The 17527-nt window shown below is 35.7% G+C and overlaps 2 protein-coding genes across 2 annotated transcripts; one reads left to right on the top strand and one right to left on the bottom strand.

Moving 5' to 3' along the window:
- Nucleotides 1-834: 834 nt before the first annotated feature.
- On the top strand, nt 835-6471 carry LOC140990083 (soluble starch synthase 1, chloroplastic/amyloplastic). The gene is made up of 15 exons (XM_073459659.1): nt 835-1346; nt 2109-2476; nt 2627-2704; nt 2789-2913; nt 3104-3185; nt 3982-4155; nt 4361-4442; nt 4600-4691; nt 5016-5078; nt 5163-5252; nt 5416-5540; nt 5612-5720; nt 5806-5861; nt 5974-6013; nt 6114-6471. The coding sequence occupies exons 1-15, from the start codon at nt 1043-1045 to the stop codon at nt 6270-6272; spliced, it is 1947 nt and encodes a 648-aa protein (XP_073315760.1). The 5' UTR covers nt 835-1042; the 3' UTR covers nt 6273-6471.
- Nucleotides 6472-15504: 9033 nt separating this feature from the next.
- Nucleotides 15505-16760, bottom strand: LOC140989369 (phytolongin Phyl2.2-like). The gene has a single exon (XM_073458573.1). The coding sequence runs from the start codon at nt 16500-16502 to the stop codon at nt 15744-15746; it is 759 nt and encodes a 252-aa protein (XP_073314674.1). The 5' UTR covers nt 16503-16760; the 3' UTR covers nt 15505-15743.
- Nucleotides 16761-17527: the final 767 nt, after the last annotated feature.

The following is a 17527-nucleotide window of genomic DNA, read 5'->3' as shown; positions in this document are numbered from 1 at the left end:
CTATATCTCTGTATAATATGGCTGCAAGTGTATCCTGCAAACAAGAAAAATAACTCGTGAATGGACGTCGGAGGGGTGTCCGGCGTAGCCACTCCGATGCTTAAGTCAGCAGGTTGAAGATGAATGATAAGGGCAATATATGTGAGTGAATATACGTGAAATACTAAGAGTTCAGATTGTTAAGAATCCAGAATCCTTTAAATCAGATGTATACCTGCTATTTATAAGAGAAAATCTCATGATTACCTTGTTTTCAGTGCCCGCCTGCTAAGTATGGTAAGATGACTGCCCATGCCCTGCTTCTAATGACTTCTTTGACACGCCAAACCCTTGTAGTTCTGACAATAATGATTGTCAAGCATAAGGTAGCCCATACTGATACACTTGAGTGAGGTGCGCTTCTCGAGGTAGCCCGGGTAGATATTTCCCAGGAGCTTGCATGAGAGCCCGGACATCTGGTAACCTCGGTAGAATATGTCCCGGGCATTCATCTTCTCGGCTGCTGAAGAAATCATCCTGCACATTGACTCTGATTTGGGCTATCTATTTAATATTCCGAGTCATTTCGGCTATCCATTTAATATCTCAGGTCATCCATGACTCGAACTCTTATGAGGTATCAGTTATCGTATGAATAACTATAAAATATATTCTCGTCAAAAAAAAAAACTATAAAATATATTGAAATTTGAAGTTATAATGAAGATGAGAGAATCCATGAGCTCCACTCATGTGCAGGAATTTGCGACCACTCGTACGTATAATTGAAGCGCAGCGCAAGTCCATTAAAAAATGAAAAAAAAGCGCAAGTAGCCAGAATGAGCAAAACACTGGAGCCACGTGTCTCGCCGCTATCGTTTTCTCGAACCACCCAAGCGCTAAAACTCACGCAGTTTCTCCCTCCCTCCCTCGTCACTTTCTTCCTTTTTTGTACTTCACAAGATTTTCTTTTTCTGTTTCTTTCAATAATTTATTTTTTTGCCCCAATACGATTAACTTCAAGATTCTTTACTTCTTCATTCTGTGGACACTTTAATCTTTGATGGAGACCCTGCAAATCCCATCGAGGGTTCTTAATCTTTGCCGTGCAACAACAGAACTTTCAGGTTTCAAGACTTGTGGCCTCGATGGCCGAGTGGGTTTTCTTGGAAGTAGGCAAAATAGCAGAAAAACCCAGTCTTTTTGCGTGGGAAGAAGATCTTTCAGACGAAATGATAATGGAGGGGTTTTCGTTTGTAGAAGTGGTAGTAATGCTCAAGATAAGAAGCAAGAGGATGGTCTCGTATCGAGCACCGAAAGAGATATTTGTGGCTCTGCTGTTGGGTTTCAATTGGTTCCTCATTCTGGTAAATAAAATTTGAAAAATTACCACTCCTTTTCGTTATCATTCGTTTCTCCTTTCTGGCTTGTTTAATGTTGTAAAGTTGGTCATTTTTTGTGGTAACAATCTAGATTAGAATTGCTAGGCATGCTTTATCTGTATTATTGTTTTTTTTATTTTTCTCATATTCGTTTTATTGATTTGGAAAACTAGTGAACGAGTTGCTATGTATTAATCTCATTTCACGAGCACGTTATGTTATCGCTTGTTCATATCGGGCTAGCCACGGGTCAGTCGAAAGCTCAATTCTTGCAAAAATTATAGAGGAAATTTGAATTTTTTGGAATCTACCATACTTTATTATCATGCTTTCGATCTGTGATGTACCATGTGTCATCACTGGATAGTTGCAATAAGTTTACAACATACATACTTCTTTTGAAATATTTAGAACAGTAGTGATACCTACCTTGGGGACATACCGAGATTTGGGGTGCTGTAGAAACAAACCCCTATGGAAGGAAAGTTTGAAAGTCGAATAATGTACAAGATTTGACTAGAGAACGTTAGTGTACAAATAGATAGCCTATTTTTAGTTAAGTCATAGTAGATTAATTTCTTTTGCAGTGTGGGGTTTTCAGGGTGATCAAGGGGCGTGGCAGGATATTTGTTTTCCTTTATCTAACTATGTGGTAAAATATTCATCTCTTGCAATCAAGTCAAATTTTTGAAAGTCTTCTCCTGACTACCGCACAATTTAATTTCTAACAAGTTCATCCACCTTCAGCAACCAGTAATGACAATGTCCTGGAAAATCTAGATGCCATATCTAGTGTAGAAGTCGAGCTGTCTGAGGACACCAAGACTCAGGAGAAAAAATCAACAAGGGTAACCCGTGTTCTTGTTTTTGTAACTTCTGAAGCATCACCATATTTGAAGACAGGAGGCTTGGGAGATGTTTGTGGCGCTTTACCTATAGCATTAGCTGCTCGTGGACACCGTGTAATGGTTGTCATGCCAAGATATTTGAATGGAAGTCCATCAGATAAAAAGTTTTCCAATGCAGTTGATACAGAGAAGCGGTCCAAAATCTACTGCTTTGGTGGTATCCAGGAGGTTGGGTTCTTCCACGAATACAGAGCAGGTGTTGATTGGGTATGAGTCATTAATATTATGGATTTACATAACTTTTTAAAGATATCTCTCCCCTCTTATTAACTAGCTCTACCCCTTTAAGAAAATAAAAAAGAAAAAGAAGAGTAGCAAGAATATTTGTGTTTATCTTAATTGATTTTATGCTGGTAGGTCTTTGTTGACCATGCTTCTTTCCGCCGACCTGGAACTCCATATGGTGATATTTATGGTGCTTTTGGTGATAATCAGGTACGTTCTTCGCCTATTTTCTTGATGAATAAAGGAATTATCAGGTGTGGACAATGTCAGTGTTTTCTAACCGTTGTTGAGCAGTTTCGATTCACTCTGCTTTGTTACGCGGCCTGTGAAGCTCCCTTAGTGCTTCCACTGGGAGGGTTTACGTATGGAGAAAATTGCCTATTTATTGCAAATGACTGGCATGCTGGCCTAGTTCCAGTGTATGTCACTAACATATTGGTTCTTTTCCTTGAGGCAATCTTTATGGATTTGGAAGTAGCAAATTGTGATAGAAAACATGATTTTAGCCAGAGTTTTTTTCAAACCATCTAACTTAATGGTGTCCTTTCATTTTGCCAAGTCAATAAAACTGGATGTTAGCATTGAAATATAGCTGCTTCCTACTTTCAGACTTTTAGCCGCCAAGTATCGTCCATATGGAGTCTACAAGGACGCTCGAAGTATAATTGTAATACACAACATTGCTCATCAGGTAAATACTTTTTTCTTTTCTGAATTATGGGGGGTAGTTGTCTTAAGAAATATGTGGGATTGATATGCAGTGCTCAAATCCTAGAAAGGGACTTGGAAGGTCCTGAATGCTTTGTTCTGTCACTCTCTAATGTTTTGGTCTTTTGCATCTAGAGTTGGATTATCTTTGTGATATTCTTTTGTTGTTGCAAGTAGTGGATTTGTAACTATAAATTTGTATTATGTGGCCCAACATAGGAAATCACTTCTGTGATTTCGGAAAGTGTTTTGAGGTGGCTATTCATTTTTTATATGCTTTCAACATTATGGTGGTGGTTAGGCACAGACCTTACCAGTGTTTAAGCAAAACCAGATGAATACATGAGATGAGAAGGGTTTGTGATCGCTTGCAATTCCTCTCAAAGACTTAGATACGAAAAAAGTCTGTAAGCAAAAAAACAATCATATAAATTAACAAATGCTTAAACCTAGTATTATGTATCTTCCCGAAGAAATGTTTTTTAGCCCTCGTATGAATCATGCATTAATTGTGGTCTGATTTAGAAAATTGCTACTTTGGATGCTGTGGAGGCAAGTGGATCTTTATGGATAATACATCTCGGAGTTCCTCATTGTTACACTTAGTGCTTTGTGGACTTAAGTTTACACGTTGAAATAATAGTAGTAGTAAGGTGTAATTGTGTTGGAAGCATTATTTCAATAAAAACAATATGGCAGTAATGGTGTTATGTTGATGTCATTAATTTTAAAAAATATTGTAATGGTGTATGTTGTGTGCTTGTATTTTTTCCTTGAAGGGAGTAGAACCTGCATCCACGTATCATAATTTTGGATTACCGCCTGGATGGTACAAGGCATTGGAATGGATATTTCCGAATTGGGCTAGGACACATGCTCTTGATCCCGGTGAAGCTGTCAATGTTTTAAAAGCTGCATTAGTCACTGCCGACAGGATTGTGACTGTTAGCGAGGTATTTACCGTTTAATTTTTGAACATTTCTTTTCCTAAGAAGCATCGAGAGTTCCTAGATTTCACTGTCGTTTCAAGTTGATGAGAATGAAAGTTGAGATACCGATCATTGAAAATATGCACAATATAGCTTGAACTTTTATTCCTTTACATTTTGTGCAATCATCAGAATTCTTGTTTGTTATATTTTTTCTTTCTGGTATCAGGGGTATTCCTGGGAAGTAACCACTCCCGAAGGTGGATATGGGTTGCATGAGCTATTAAGCGGTCGAAAATGGGTTCTGACAGGTACAATCTTATTTTGATATCCGTGCATAATTTCTGCATCTTGTTATAATCTAATAGCTGTTAATGCATTAGTGTCGAGCACAGAACATCCAAGGCACAATTAGCGGTCATCTGCGTTGTAATTTGTTTTGACTCTAAAAAATAATGTGTTGTGCAGGTATCACTAATGGGATTGACCTCAATGAATGGAACCCATCTTCCGATATCCATATTCATTCTCATTACTCGGTTCATGACCTTTCTGGAAAGGTAGATAAATTGACTTCTGGTTCTATGGTATCACTTGGTTCATTGATTACTATTGGATCATGCGGGTTATATGGTACCTTCATTGAAGCTGTACAATCTTACGGCTAAGAACGAACCCATCGTATGTCGTTTTACATACATAAACGCCATTGCAAAGAGAATAAAAGCTTGCAAGTGTCCGTTTTCTATTGAATAAGCCATCTATTTGAAAATTATTGAGGAATTCGGAAAAATCTGTTGGGTTTATTTACCATCTATCATGTGTCCAAATGCTGCAGTTGTTGCTTGTTCTTTTCATCAAAGTCTACATGTTCATGGTTGAAGGTACAATGCAAGATGGCACTACAGAAGGAGCTTGACCTTCCAATTCGACCTGATTGTCCTCTGGTCCGACCATGTTGTTATGTTTTGCTATATAATGATGGGATTATGTTTTTTGCTAGAATGGTATAGAAGTTTTATATTTTACAGATTGGCTTTATTGGGAGACTCGATTACCAGAAAGGTGTGGACATTATTCTCTCAGTGATTCCAGATCTAATGCAAGATGATGTCCAATTTGTAAGTCATCCTGTGTTGCATCAAATTATAGATGCCATGTAGTTCGGATTTGGGCAATGTGACATGGTGTCTTATCTTGGCAAATATGACATTTGGTACATCCACACCCTTAGAGTACTTCTTACCAAATCTTTATGCGTGTAGATGATTTACCATGCTTCAGGTAATGCTTGGATCTGGAGAGAAACAATACGAGGACTGGATGAGACACTCAGAATCCATTTATAGAGAGAAATTTCGGGCTTGGGTTGGATTTAATGTTCCTATTTCTCATAAGATAACAGCAGGGTAATAAAAGATTTCAAATCCCCGTTACTTTTTATAATCAAGATAACATCTACTGACACAAGTTTTTGCAGCTGCGACATTCTGGTTATGCCTTCAAGGTTTGAACCGTGTGGTCTAAACCAGTTATACGCCATGAAGTATGGCACAGTTCCTGTTGTTCATTGCACCGGGGGGCTTAGAGTAAGATCACCCACCCGACAAGATTTCAAGCCTTTTGCTCAAAAGTTCTTGGTACAATGCTATAACGTTTTTTCAAATTAATCAGGACACGGTAAAGAATTTCAATCCATTCGCTAATAAAGGCAGCGGTGAAGGTACAGGGTATGTCTTTGAATATCCTAACTACGCATCATCAAGATTTTCTATGCTATTTACTCGTTTGAAACTTCACGAGTTAGTTTTGCTTGCATTAAATTCTTGAGGCTTGTAACAGGTGGGCATTTTCTCCCCTATCGACGGACAGTTTACTGGCTGTAAGTTCTAATAAACCTTTATTTCTGTTTCCATCCCCTGGTCCATATTTCTGGATCTTTCCCTACTTACCAGACTTATCTCCTCAAAAAATGTATGCAGACGTTAAGAACAGCGATTGGGACATACAAAGACCACAGATCGTCTTGGGAAGGTTTGATGAAGCGCGGAATGGAGCGAGATTCATCATGGGATAAGGCAGCTACTCAATATGAGGAAGTTTTTGAATGGGCCTTCGTCGATCCCCCTTATTCTGTGTGAAATAAGCTGATGACAAGAACATGAACAAGTTGCACGAGCAGTAGAAAACTGGCAGAATGTTTGACACAGTTTTGGTAGCTTCGCAGGGACGGGTGACTAACAACCTGCCATAATCCGTCGTTTGACGGGACAGGTCGATCGAATGGGCTCAGATTTATTTATTTTCTCCTCAACTCTAATGATGATTGACTTATGATTTGATTATGTTGCACCAATGTCCAATAGATTTGCCCCGAAAATACCAAAAACGGGAGAGGTTGTTGTGGATGAAAAATGAGATCGGCCAAATTTGGATACAGAAATTGTAACTTACCCAAAAAACCAAAACAAGTTTAGATTCTTTTAAGTGTTTTTATTAATAAAATAAATGAGGTTTTTGTATTTGAAGAAATATTGAAAAATATAATAATAGAAACATAAACCCAAAAGTCAGAAATTCTAGCTTTTAAAGAAATATTTTGAAGTACTTTTTATTTTTAAAAAAAATTATAACCTTAAAGTAAAGATTTTTTTAAAAAAAATTTACTTTTAATCCATTGGTTTTTCCAACAAATGAACTAACTTATCTTCAACATGAGCAATGATAGTTTTTGCAATGAATTTAATCGTATTTATATAATATGCAACCAAATATTAACATGTCCTTTATATATATCATGTAGTAATACATTTTTTACTTCCTCAATAGAAATTTGCTTTCAACTCTTTTACGAACGGAAGTTGAAAAAACCATTTTCTTTTAAAATCTTTGTTATCACGGAAAAATACAAATATTCCAGATAATATTGGAGATTTTGAGACATGAACAATGCTTTGTATTGAAATATCGATGTTGTTAAAGTAGATGTCCTGCACGCCAATTGTTGGCTAGGGATTTTATTGACTAAGTTGAAATAAACAATCTTTATTTTAATATAATTTAACTTTTAATGGTTTCGTTTCACTTTATCTGTATACTCATGCTATCAGCATAGATAAAGTCTTTGATTATGCTTTAATACAAATGAATCGTAATTCGATGTTGAAACTCATTTGTAAACACTGCAAATTCTAAATTCATTCCTAGTCGATTCAGCCGCCTAAAACATGGATAAAGGTCGCTTGAACTCTAGACTAGCATATGTGATGTTGTGTACTGTGTTTCTTGGTAAGGGCATAGAGATGTCCAATCATGCAGATGTGTAGTCATATGATGATTATACCGAACAATCCTCACTCGGACTTGTTAGAGTAGATGTCCTGTAAGCCAACTGTTGGCTGGGGAATTTATTGACTCAAGTGTAATAAACAATCTTTATTTTAATATAATTTACTTTTTAATGGTTTCGTTTTACTTTATCTGTATACTCATGCAAGCAGCATAGATAAAGTCCTTGATTATGCTTTAATACAAATGAATCGTAATTCGATGTTGAAACTCATTTGTAAACACTGCATATTCTAAATTCGTTCCTAGTCGATTCAGCCACCTAAAACATGGATAAAGGTCGCTTGAGCTTGAGACTAGCATCTGTGATGTTGTGTACCGCATTTCGTGGTAAGGGCATAGAGATGTCCAAACATGTAGATAGGTAGTCATATTATGATTATACCGAACAAACCTCCCTCAAACTTTCCAAGTGGTTATCATTCATCGAGATGATAAGTCCGTGGTTATAATTGTACAACATTAGTCCTTACGACCCGGGACAACACTGAGGCTCTATATGCTAGAGCTGTGCTTTGACTCGTTTACCGGCTCCAGGAGAGTCATCAGGTGACGAGGTTGGGTATAGTTGCGAAACATATAGGAGCCAGTGCATTGTAGTCGGGGATTCACCGCTCACCTACGGGTGTGGATATCCTATGTGATATGAAGTAATAATAGTGCATGGAATCTCTGGCCAGAGTATGAGATGTACGTTGGAGAAGGAGTTTTCCAAAATAGTACACGTGATGTCACTATTATATGTGTCACATAGTTATCGAATTAATATGCAACCCTCGATGAACCAATGGTTGCAGATTCGATCGGGATATATGAGATGAAGGGACCGTACTGTACGTTAATAATAATCGACTGGTTCTTGTAGGCACTATCAGTGATACCTATGGGATCATGGCGCGATGCTACTAGACGCTCTTATCATGATCTGATAGATGCAATCAGAAATGAGTTCTGACATTCTTGATCAAGGTGTTGATAAAACAGTGGGGCTAACTAGGATAAGCCCGAATAAGAATAAATGATATTCTGAATCACAAAGAGTTGTGAACCCACGGCTAGCTGTATCCCTGAACCATTGAGAGTCACACAAGCACTGGATCGTTTGTTCCCATTGAGAGAATAAATTCAATGAGTTGAATTTATATTATGATATAATAAATTCAAGGAGTTGAATTTATGATAATTAAATTTTGAGAAAATAAATTCAAGTAGTTGAATTTATGAGATAGTAAATTCAAGAAGTTGAATTTATGAAATTTGGAGATAATAAATTCAAGGAGTTGAATTTATAAAATTTGAGAATTTAATTTATTAAACTCAAATGTTAAGCTTATTAAATATTAAATTTTGGAGGTAATAAATTCAAAGAGTTGAATTTATAATTTAAATATTAAATTCAAATGTTGAATGTATAAGGGATTTAAATTAAATGTAATGGGTATATGTATAATAGGCTTGTACTAGTACAAGACCAACATACATATTATTAAGGTTCTTAATTGGACTTTAAAAGATTAATTAATTAATTAAACTAGTTGGACTAGAATAATTAATTGATTAAGTCCATTAAGTATTTAATATTATTAATGGGCCCTAAGCTTATATATATGTGTATTAGGGTTAAGGTATAATATAATTCATTCACAATTTTCGAAAAATCCTCTTCATTCTCTCCACAAAATTTCGGCCACATCCTTTTGTACGAGAAGTTAGAGCCGTCTCTTGTTTTCAATCTCTAACGTAAAAACTTCTTATAATTTTTCTAGCGCAAATTAAAAGAGGAACAAATCATCCGGTCGTGGACCTGATTCGGTGATCGAAGAACGTTCGTAGGGATTTAAACAAGAGCTAGATCCGCCTATACCGGATTAGTTAGAGCCAAGTGAAATTATTCACCAAAGGTATAATTCTTTAACATCATATGAATGTTTATTTATAAAACCATATGAATGCCTAAAACAAATATATTTTGATTGTCAAAATAAAATAAAAATTTTAAAACTTCCGTTGCGTTTGGGCAAGAGAAAACCGAGATCCAACAGTGGTATCAGAGCCATGTTTTTTCTAAATCGTATGGTTTTGAATATTGAATAATTTGTTTTTAACCACACAAAAAAATTTTTCAGAAAATTGTAGCACCATAAAAAAAAAAATTTTCAGAAAAAAAAAAAAAAATTTTGGGGTGTGCCCGGAACTGTTCCGGGCAGACCGCGCGCAGCGCAACGTGCGGAATTGTAGTTGTGTACTTCTTGGAATTGAGCTTATTTTTTTCTCGATGACTTCTTCGTTAATTGTATGAAAAATATTGGGAGGGATTTCACTTTTTGATTGATGTTAGAACTAATGATTTTCATTGGTTCTTTTAAAGATTTGAAGTTGAATTGTTTAAGTTTTAGATGAAATTTTTTTATTCTACGCTTTTGATTCATATTGACCATTTTAAAATTATTGATTGAAATAATAATAACATGACGATAAATAATATATTTTTGGTTTGGGATTGACAGAAAATAGTTGATGCTCAAATATATGCACAATTGTTGCTTGCTATCTTCACCTTTAGTGCATAATGTGGCTTCACCCCGATGCTGCCAGTTTATTTTATTTATTTTCCTGGCTTTTTTTATTGCTTTTTCTCTTTCAGTGAACTACAACATTTGTTCGTGTATTGGATTGATTTTCTCCAAAACACTTCATTAAGAGTGGCAAAAAATACTTAATTTTCGATATATCGAGATTATAGTACCGAAAAAATATCGAATTTTTGGTATACCAAAGATTTCGGTACTGTATGGTAACAATATCGAATTTTTCGGTACGATAACGATATGCAATTTGAAATTTTCGATATATATATGAATACCGAAAATACCGGTAAATATATAAAAAATTTAAAATATATAATATTTTAAAACAATAAATTTATAAAATTTTAAAAATATAAGATTTTTTCGATATAAAACGGTATATACCGATACCGTACCGAAATTTTCGATATGCCATACAATTTCGGTATAATCGGTATGCTTTCGGTAGGATATCAGTATGAATTTTCTTATATCATAATTTTGGATACGGTATACTGTATATAATTTTCGATACGGTACTGTATACCCTCTCTACACTTCATGCTATGTGGGGAGGATATGCACACATAATAACTTTGTAATTAGATAGAACACATTTGTGTGCACACTTGCTATATCGGCCGGTGATCATTCAATTGTCTTCTCCATTTTTTATGAAATATATTCTATTATTTATTTAAAATCAAAATTAAGCATGATAAGAGAAAGTTTACTAAAGATTTATAATTACATAATAATTTAAGAATGCTCAAATTTAAGCATGCTCAACCACAAGTACACATTGCTACTACATGTGTTCGTATATTGGATTCATCACGCTTGATGTTCCAAAGGTTTTTGGCTCAACATGTAGTTAATGGGTTCTCATGGTTTTCTTTCTTAAAAGCTACAAATATTTAATCTTAATTGAAAATAATTTCGTGTTAATTATTTAATATTATTTGATCAAATTAAAAATAATATTAACACATACAACGCGTGTGGAACTTTTACTAGTCATTCATTAAAGATCGTAATATTAAATGACCGCTAGTCTATTATAAATAGTGAGCATGTTAGAGAAATTGTTTTTCTGTGTCGATCACACCAAAATACATCTTCCCAATATTATATAGAGTGAATTTTAGAATCATCTACCAGATAAATTTAATGTCGGGGTTTATGAGTAATTTTCTAACTACAATTTATCCCACCTTATTTTTATGTTACTAATTACTCTGCACACGCGATGTGTGTGTGTACAGTCTTTTTTTATCATTATCGAGGAACTCAAGTGAAATTTGACAAATTATGGAAGGATTAAATTGATATTTGAATNATATACACTCAGAGTTTAAAAAAACTGTACTTTTCATGTTCTTCACGGTTATCAACTTGAACTTTGAAAACCGACAACTTCAATCTCCAAAAAAATAAAATAAAAACTAACAATATATATCAAATGATATTATTTATCGTTTTACCTCTAATTTATACTAGTGCACCAAGCAAGTACATGCAATATAAATATTTTTTTTTGTAAATTTGAATTTATTTATAGTTTTTTCAATGTATAGACTAAATGAGCTATCTATGTTGTCGATTGAGAAAAAATAGTCCGAAAATTGGATTACACAGATTTGATAAATATTTTAACCTCTAAAACAGCTTGACGATTAGTATTTATATAGTTATTTTAAATATTTGTTGAGTTGTTATTGATGCAATATATTGGTTTTGGTATATTTATGTATTTATATTTGTTATTTGAAAATTGAATTTTAAATTTATTACTGCAACAAAAGGGTCCGTTTTTCAATTTTCGTTTCAGACCCCATTCAACACAGGCACGGCTTTGATTGTGTTACATATTAGGACTGGTATATATAACTGCTTTAGATCTCATCTCTTCTACATGATCAGAACCATTCAACAGTCCACTTTGATTAGATATGTTAGATTTGATTTCGCAATACTCCCATTTGTGTGCACCTGCGCTAACTGGACCACTCATTATGTCATCGAACCTGATTTCAGTTCCATATAATTAAAAGACTTCTCATTCTCTTACGACCATGCATACTTGTGAAGTCTAAAGAATGCCGCAAAGAACCTGTCAAGCAGGAAACTTTGCTAAATTAATACACAAATCTGAATATGTTATATATGTGTAAAGTTCCTGCCAACCATCAACATATATAAATGATAGCATGTGAAAATAAATATCCAAAACACTCCTATCTCATAACCATAATGTACGGAAGAAATAAGGTCCGCGGGTTAGCGTGTGTACATCCAGCCCCGCCTACTCAGTCTTCGGCGCCTCTAATCTCCTCATCGATATGCTCACCTGCATCATTCATACCTAGTGAGTCTAAAAACTCAACACACCTGTAACGTTATAGCAAGTACATATGCATAACAAGCAACATTTAAAAGTAATTTAATGAAAATACATTTCATGATCGTAAAAGTCGCATACATAATCATAACTTGTCGAAGCATAAATATTTTCATAACATATCACATCATATCAGCATATACGTGTTCGTTTTCTTAATTTGAATTCCGTTAATTAGTTGTGACTTTCGTATCATCGTGTCAGTCGATGGATCCAACTACGTATAACCGTGGTATCCGGCGACGGGGACATCAGCGACAGCATTACCCATCCATTGAACCCTAGCCTTACATGTCATCGTGTCATCGTATTAGTCACAACCAACTCCCATCCTTCAAAACATGTCATCATATTCATCACTTAATAAAATTATACATATACGTAAATTTTTCTTTAGATCAAGTATACAGCGTATTATTCATATTTACATAAAAAGTCATATTCATGATAACATAAACATTTAAAACACGTCAAACGTGTTTAGAGCGTTGCCAGGGCTAAAAACTCGATCCGAGTGCAAAATGACCATTTTGCCCCTGGAAACCCTAATTGACCATTTTGCCCCTGGACCTCTAAATTTCGACCTGAAGCCTACCAAACTCCTTAAAAAACCTTAAAATGTATTAATAAGAATTTCTTAGACGTAAACTCGATCCCGTTTCAAAAATTATACGATTCGTTTTAAAACTTGGACCGGGGTCCCGGTTTTAACCCGAATAAACCCGAAACTTAACCAAATTCTTCCCAACTCAAACCATGACTCGAACCTACATGGCCAGCCTCTAAGATAGTTATTTCAGACTGCTTATGACCTAGATACCACACCCAAAGGTTGCTGGAATTTCCCAGCGCGCGCATACTCAAAACCTTAGTGCACCCAGCTCGCAATTATTCAATCCTAGGCCCTACCAACTCGAACCACCCTTGAACCAACCCTTCCTAGCCCACCTTAGGACCCTCCTGGACCGACCTACCCCGAGCTCACTACCCCATGCATGCTGCACGACTCACACACTTGCTAGCCACCAAGATCGCACCAACTGAGAACACACACCAGCACCACTCGCTCGATCTGTCTCTTCACTAACTCCAGCAATGTTTGAGCCACCCTAGGCCACGAATCAGACCCACCATGGTCTGGTCCAGGGCTAGGGACAACCCTTGCATAGCTAACGCACCCAAATCTTCCGATCTAGCCACCCCCGACTCACGCGAACAAGAGTTATCCCTCGGCCTATGCTAGATATCAACCCTCACCAAACTCCAGCCCTTTGACGCAAAAATTCTCAATGTGTACAGCCCCTTAGCAACAAAACTCGGCAGTCCCCTTGCAAAAGAATCACAAAAATGTGAGTAGAAAACAATAGAATGCATATTTCGTGTCAAACATTTGCAAATGCGTTGGTACATGATAGATCAAAGGATTTCTCATGAAAATACATATATATCAACATAAATAGCATGAATGATGAGAAAAAGAATGATACAAGGCATGCCTTAACGTTTATATGCTTGAAAACTTGAGGATCAACGCGCGGGACGTGAACCAGAGAGGTGGGGAAGACTTTTTCTTCAAAGTTTGAGGAATTTTCGAAGTTGCTGCTGGTTTGCTGCTATAAAAACGTGGGAGGCTGCTGTTGGGAGGGTAGGGGACGGCTGCTAGGGAATAATGGGGTTAGGGTTTGCTAATGAGGGTTTTTAATGGTATGATTAAGCACTAATGGGCCTTAACATAAAAATTAAAGGTATTAAAAGGGTTTTGAGCTCATTAAGCATTAAAATAAACCCATCAAGTTCGAAAAAACTCACGAAAAATATTTCGTTTCGGTACGTTTTTGAAAATATTGTCCGAGCCCTCAAAAAGTTCCCCGATTCGCTAAAATTTGCGTACCTATTAAAAAATACGAGCCGACGAGTAAAAATACCCACCAATGCCTAATTTTCGAAAATACTCTTAAAACATTTCATATTAAATAATTAAAATCAATTAGTCAATAAAAATATTTTTTTTAATTATCTCCGGTATCCGTTACTCGTTCGAGCGCGAAATGCACTTTAAAACCTTAATGCATGAAATAAACACCTAAATCCTAATCATGCAATAATCAAGCATTAAAAGCATAAAAATCCTTAAACACATATTTTAAATTAAAAACCCTAGATTGTATGCAGTCAGATTATGTATTTCGAATTTCCTAGACCTTATACCAAAGGTTACACTGAATGATCAGTTTACATTAATACCAAAAAGTTCATATTTATCGGTTACATGGAACGGAGAATCCGTGGAATCCATAGGAAAAAATTTAAAACTTTAACAAAGGAAAAATAAGTGCATACAACAATAGACGCCCTTATGTCAATCACCAACTGTCCTTTTATTGATGCATCTCTAACTCAGTAATTCCACTAAATGATCTTGAAATTTGAATCTATATATACATATGTTTCATTGGGCTTTAGATTTTGATACGAGGGTTCTGTTGCTGGAAAATTTGACGCCGTGTTACAAATTTGTGTTCATCGAAGAATAACGAGCAATGATGGGAATACATACGACTCTTTCTCAAAAGAAAAAAAAAATAGATATGAAGGCGAACTATCGCCACTTCCCTTCAAACAACCGAACAACAAGCACGCCATTTATGGTTATTCATATCGTATCCACGAGACCCACCTAGCCTATCCTATATTGGAGCATACACCACAAAATTATAACACTACACGATCGAGCCTACTCAAAATTTACACTATCAAACTGTTATAAGCACCTTCAATGCCATTAATCGCCTCAGGGTGCTGTTCAGCTTCACTCTATTGGTTTTTCAATTGGACTCTACACTCAAAAGGCATCTGAGGTATGGAAAAAGCCTACATTCTGCTTGAGCATTCGTTCATCTTATTGTTGGGAGTACGGTTGACCGGGTAAGCAAACACCGGTTGGTTTGATTTTTAATTAAAGCTCGGACCTAACCAAGTTTCATCAGTTTGAAGGTGATGACAAATATTTGAAAGTATATCCTGCGAACAGTAACAAGGTTAAGGACATTCCAAAGCTACAGCAAGGAACTTTTATCCATTTCTGTAAGTAAAATTACGTGTATATTACAATTTTAAACCACAACGTATACATAAGAAATAACAAAGTATAAATCAACTCAACCATTTACTATATTACGTAATCTCCATTCTTTGCAGTAAAAAAATAGTAAAAGAACCGCTTTTTTTTTTTGGTAGTGTTCTTCACCACCACAATCTGCCACACTAGCGACAAGAAAGCTCGAATTCGTAATACTTCAGCTGGCGATGCACTCGAACCCACTGCAAATCCACAACCAGACGACAAACAAAATCACGCAAACGATAAAATCAAGCGACAGAACAAACCAAACTTGCTTCTTCCAAACTTTCTTCGAGTTTTGTAGGCCCATCAACTCTGGTGAGTGTAACCCTCCATTCTTATGTGAAATCAGCGAAAATTCACGACTCAATCCAATCCCCTTCCCCCCAGTATGATAATTCTCCTCCTCACTATTTCTCCTTCCACCATTGAATTCCCAAAACAACCAATTCTTCATCTTCTTCCATCCATCGTCCCCATTAAACTGCAACCCACAGTGCAAGATCCCACTTTGGCCCATTCTCTGCCCCATTGGAGAAGAAATTCCATCCGTATGATCCAATCCTGAGCCCAGTAGCTGGTGGAACACAGGATTAAATTCGCCTTGATAACAGTAGGAGCTCAATGTCTTCAAATTTTTCTCATCCTTCAAAACCTCTCCAAACGCATCCCTAGAGCTCTTCAGAAATCCCAAGGCCTCAGAATTCTCCAGTTTCTCATGGGATATCAAGAAATAAACGAAGCGCTCATCGATCAAGAAAGTGTAGGTCTTCGATCGGATTGTATGGGTGAATGTGGAATGAAACGGAGGAGTTTTCTCGAGGCATCTGACCGCGATTGCACCGAGTGCAGCGTCTTTAGAGTTGAATTCTGTTAATACCGTGGTACCCTTTGCAATGCAGGCGTAGTAGATCAGCGCCGGATCCCAAATCATTGTTCAATTCAATTCAACCCCACCGTGAATTTGAATAAAGATTGCCTTATTTTTATGATAAATTTAAATTCTCCATCCTGCTGAACAAATAATAGAAAACAATTTGTATGGGGGTTTGATCCTGGAAAAGATCGTGTAGGCAAATTGGTGGACAATGAAATTAAAGTTTGGGGGGGTGAATTTCTAGGGTTTGAGGATTGGAAAAAGAGAGATCATACGTTCAGCTTAGCCCGGCCCGACCTAATTTCGACTGTGTCGGTTACTTTTATACATATTGAATTGAATTAAAAGTATGATAAAATAAATTAATTAAAAAAAATTTCGACAAAAACTTTTCGAAAAACTAATTTGATAAGATACAATATAATAAGATGACATGACTTATATTTCGTAAGATACGAAAATCTCGAGTTTTATATGAGATATCAGATTATATATAAATTGAAAAAACTTTTATATATAGTACTGTCAAACGGGCCGGTCTTACGCAGGTTGGGCAGGGTCGAGTGGATCGGCAAGCCAACCCGTCAAAAAACCGTAGGACAATGCACATTACCTTCCATGCTGCTTGGAAGTTAATATACATTGTCACACATCAAAATTTTAGTGAAATTGAGGGGATTGCAAAGTTATTTTTTAAATTGTCAAAATTTTCATACATAATTATTTCGGGTTTTCATTTTAACAGAATTTTCATTTTAAAAAATAAAAATTGAAACGTCTCTAACTCGTTTTTCTTTAAAATATACTATAATTTTTTTCTTTTTAAAACCAAAAGGCCGAACCATACTTATAAATATATATATACTTTGCATCATTAAAATAAACTCAACATTTATTTTACTCAAAAATTCCAAAAGTGCAGTGAAAATCATAAAATCACAAACGTCAAACTAAACCTAAAATTAGTATTTTTCAAAACTATCATAAGCGTCAAACTCATCTAAAAAACCACTCTTACTTCAAAAGTCATTAAAATCTTTAAGGTAACGTAAAATCATCATTTTGCGGAAAACTAACAATAC

The sequence above is a fragment of the Primulina huaijiensis genome, chromosome 12 (assembly GCF_012295235.1).
Source record: "Primulina huaijiensis isolate GDHJ02 chromosome 12, ASM1229523v2, whole genome shotgun sequence".
Lineage (NCBI taxonomy): Eukaryota > Viridiplantae > Streptophyta > Magnoliopsida > Lamiales > Gesneriaceae > Primulina > Primulina huaijiensis.
The sequence above is the reverse complement of the archived record's forward strand: the minus strand, read 5'-3'. Positions and strand labels throughout refer to the sequence as shown.

Excerpts from the sequence above, each read along its gene's own strand:
- LOC140990083 (XM_073459659.1), top strand. The coding sequence starts at position 1,043 with ATGGAGACCCTGCAAATCCCATCGAGGGTTCTTAATCTTTGCCGTGCA. Across the intron at positions 3,186-3,981 it reads TACACAACATTGCTCATCAG|GGAGTAGAACCTGCATCCAC; the intron begins GTAAATACTTTT and ends TTTTCCTTGAAG. Across the intron at positions 4,692-5,015 it reads TTCATGACCTTTCTGGAAAG|GTACAATGCAAGATGGCACT; the intron begins GTAGATAAATTG and ends TCATGGTTGAAG.
- LOC140989369 (XM_073458573.1), bottom strand. The coding sequence starts at position 16,502 with ATGATTTGGGATCCGGCGCTGATCTACTACGCCTGCATTGCAAAGGGT.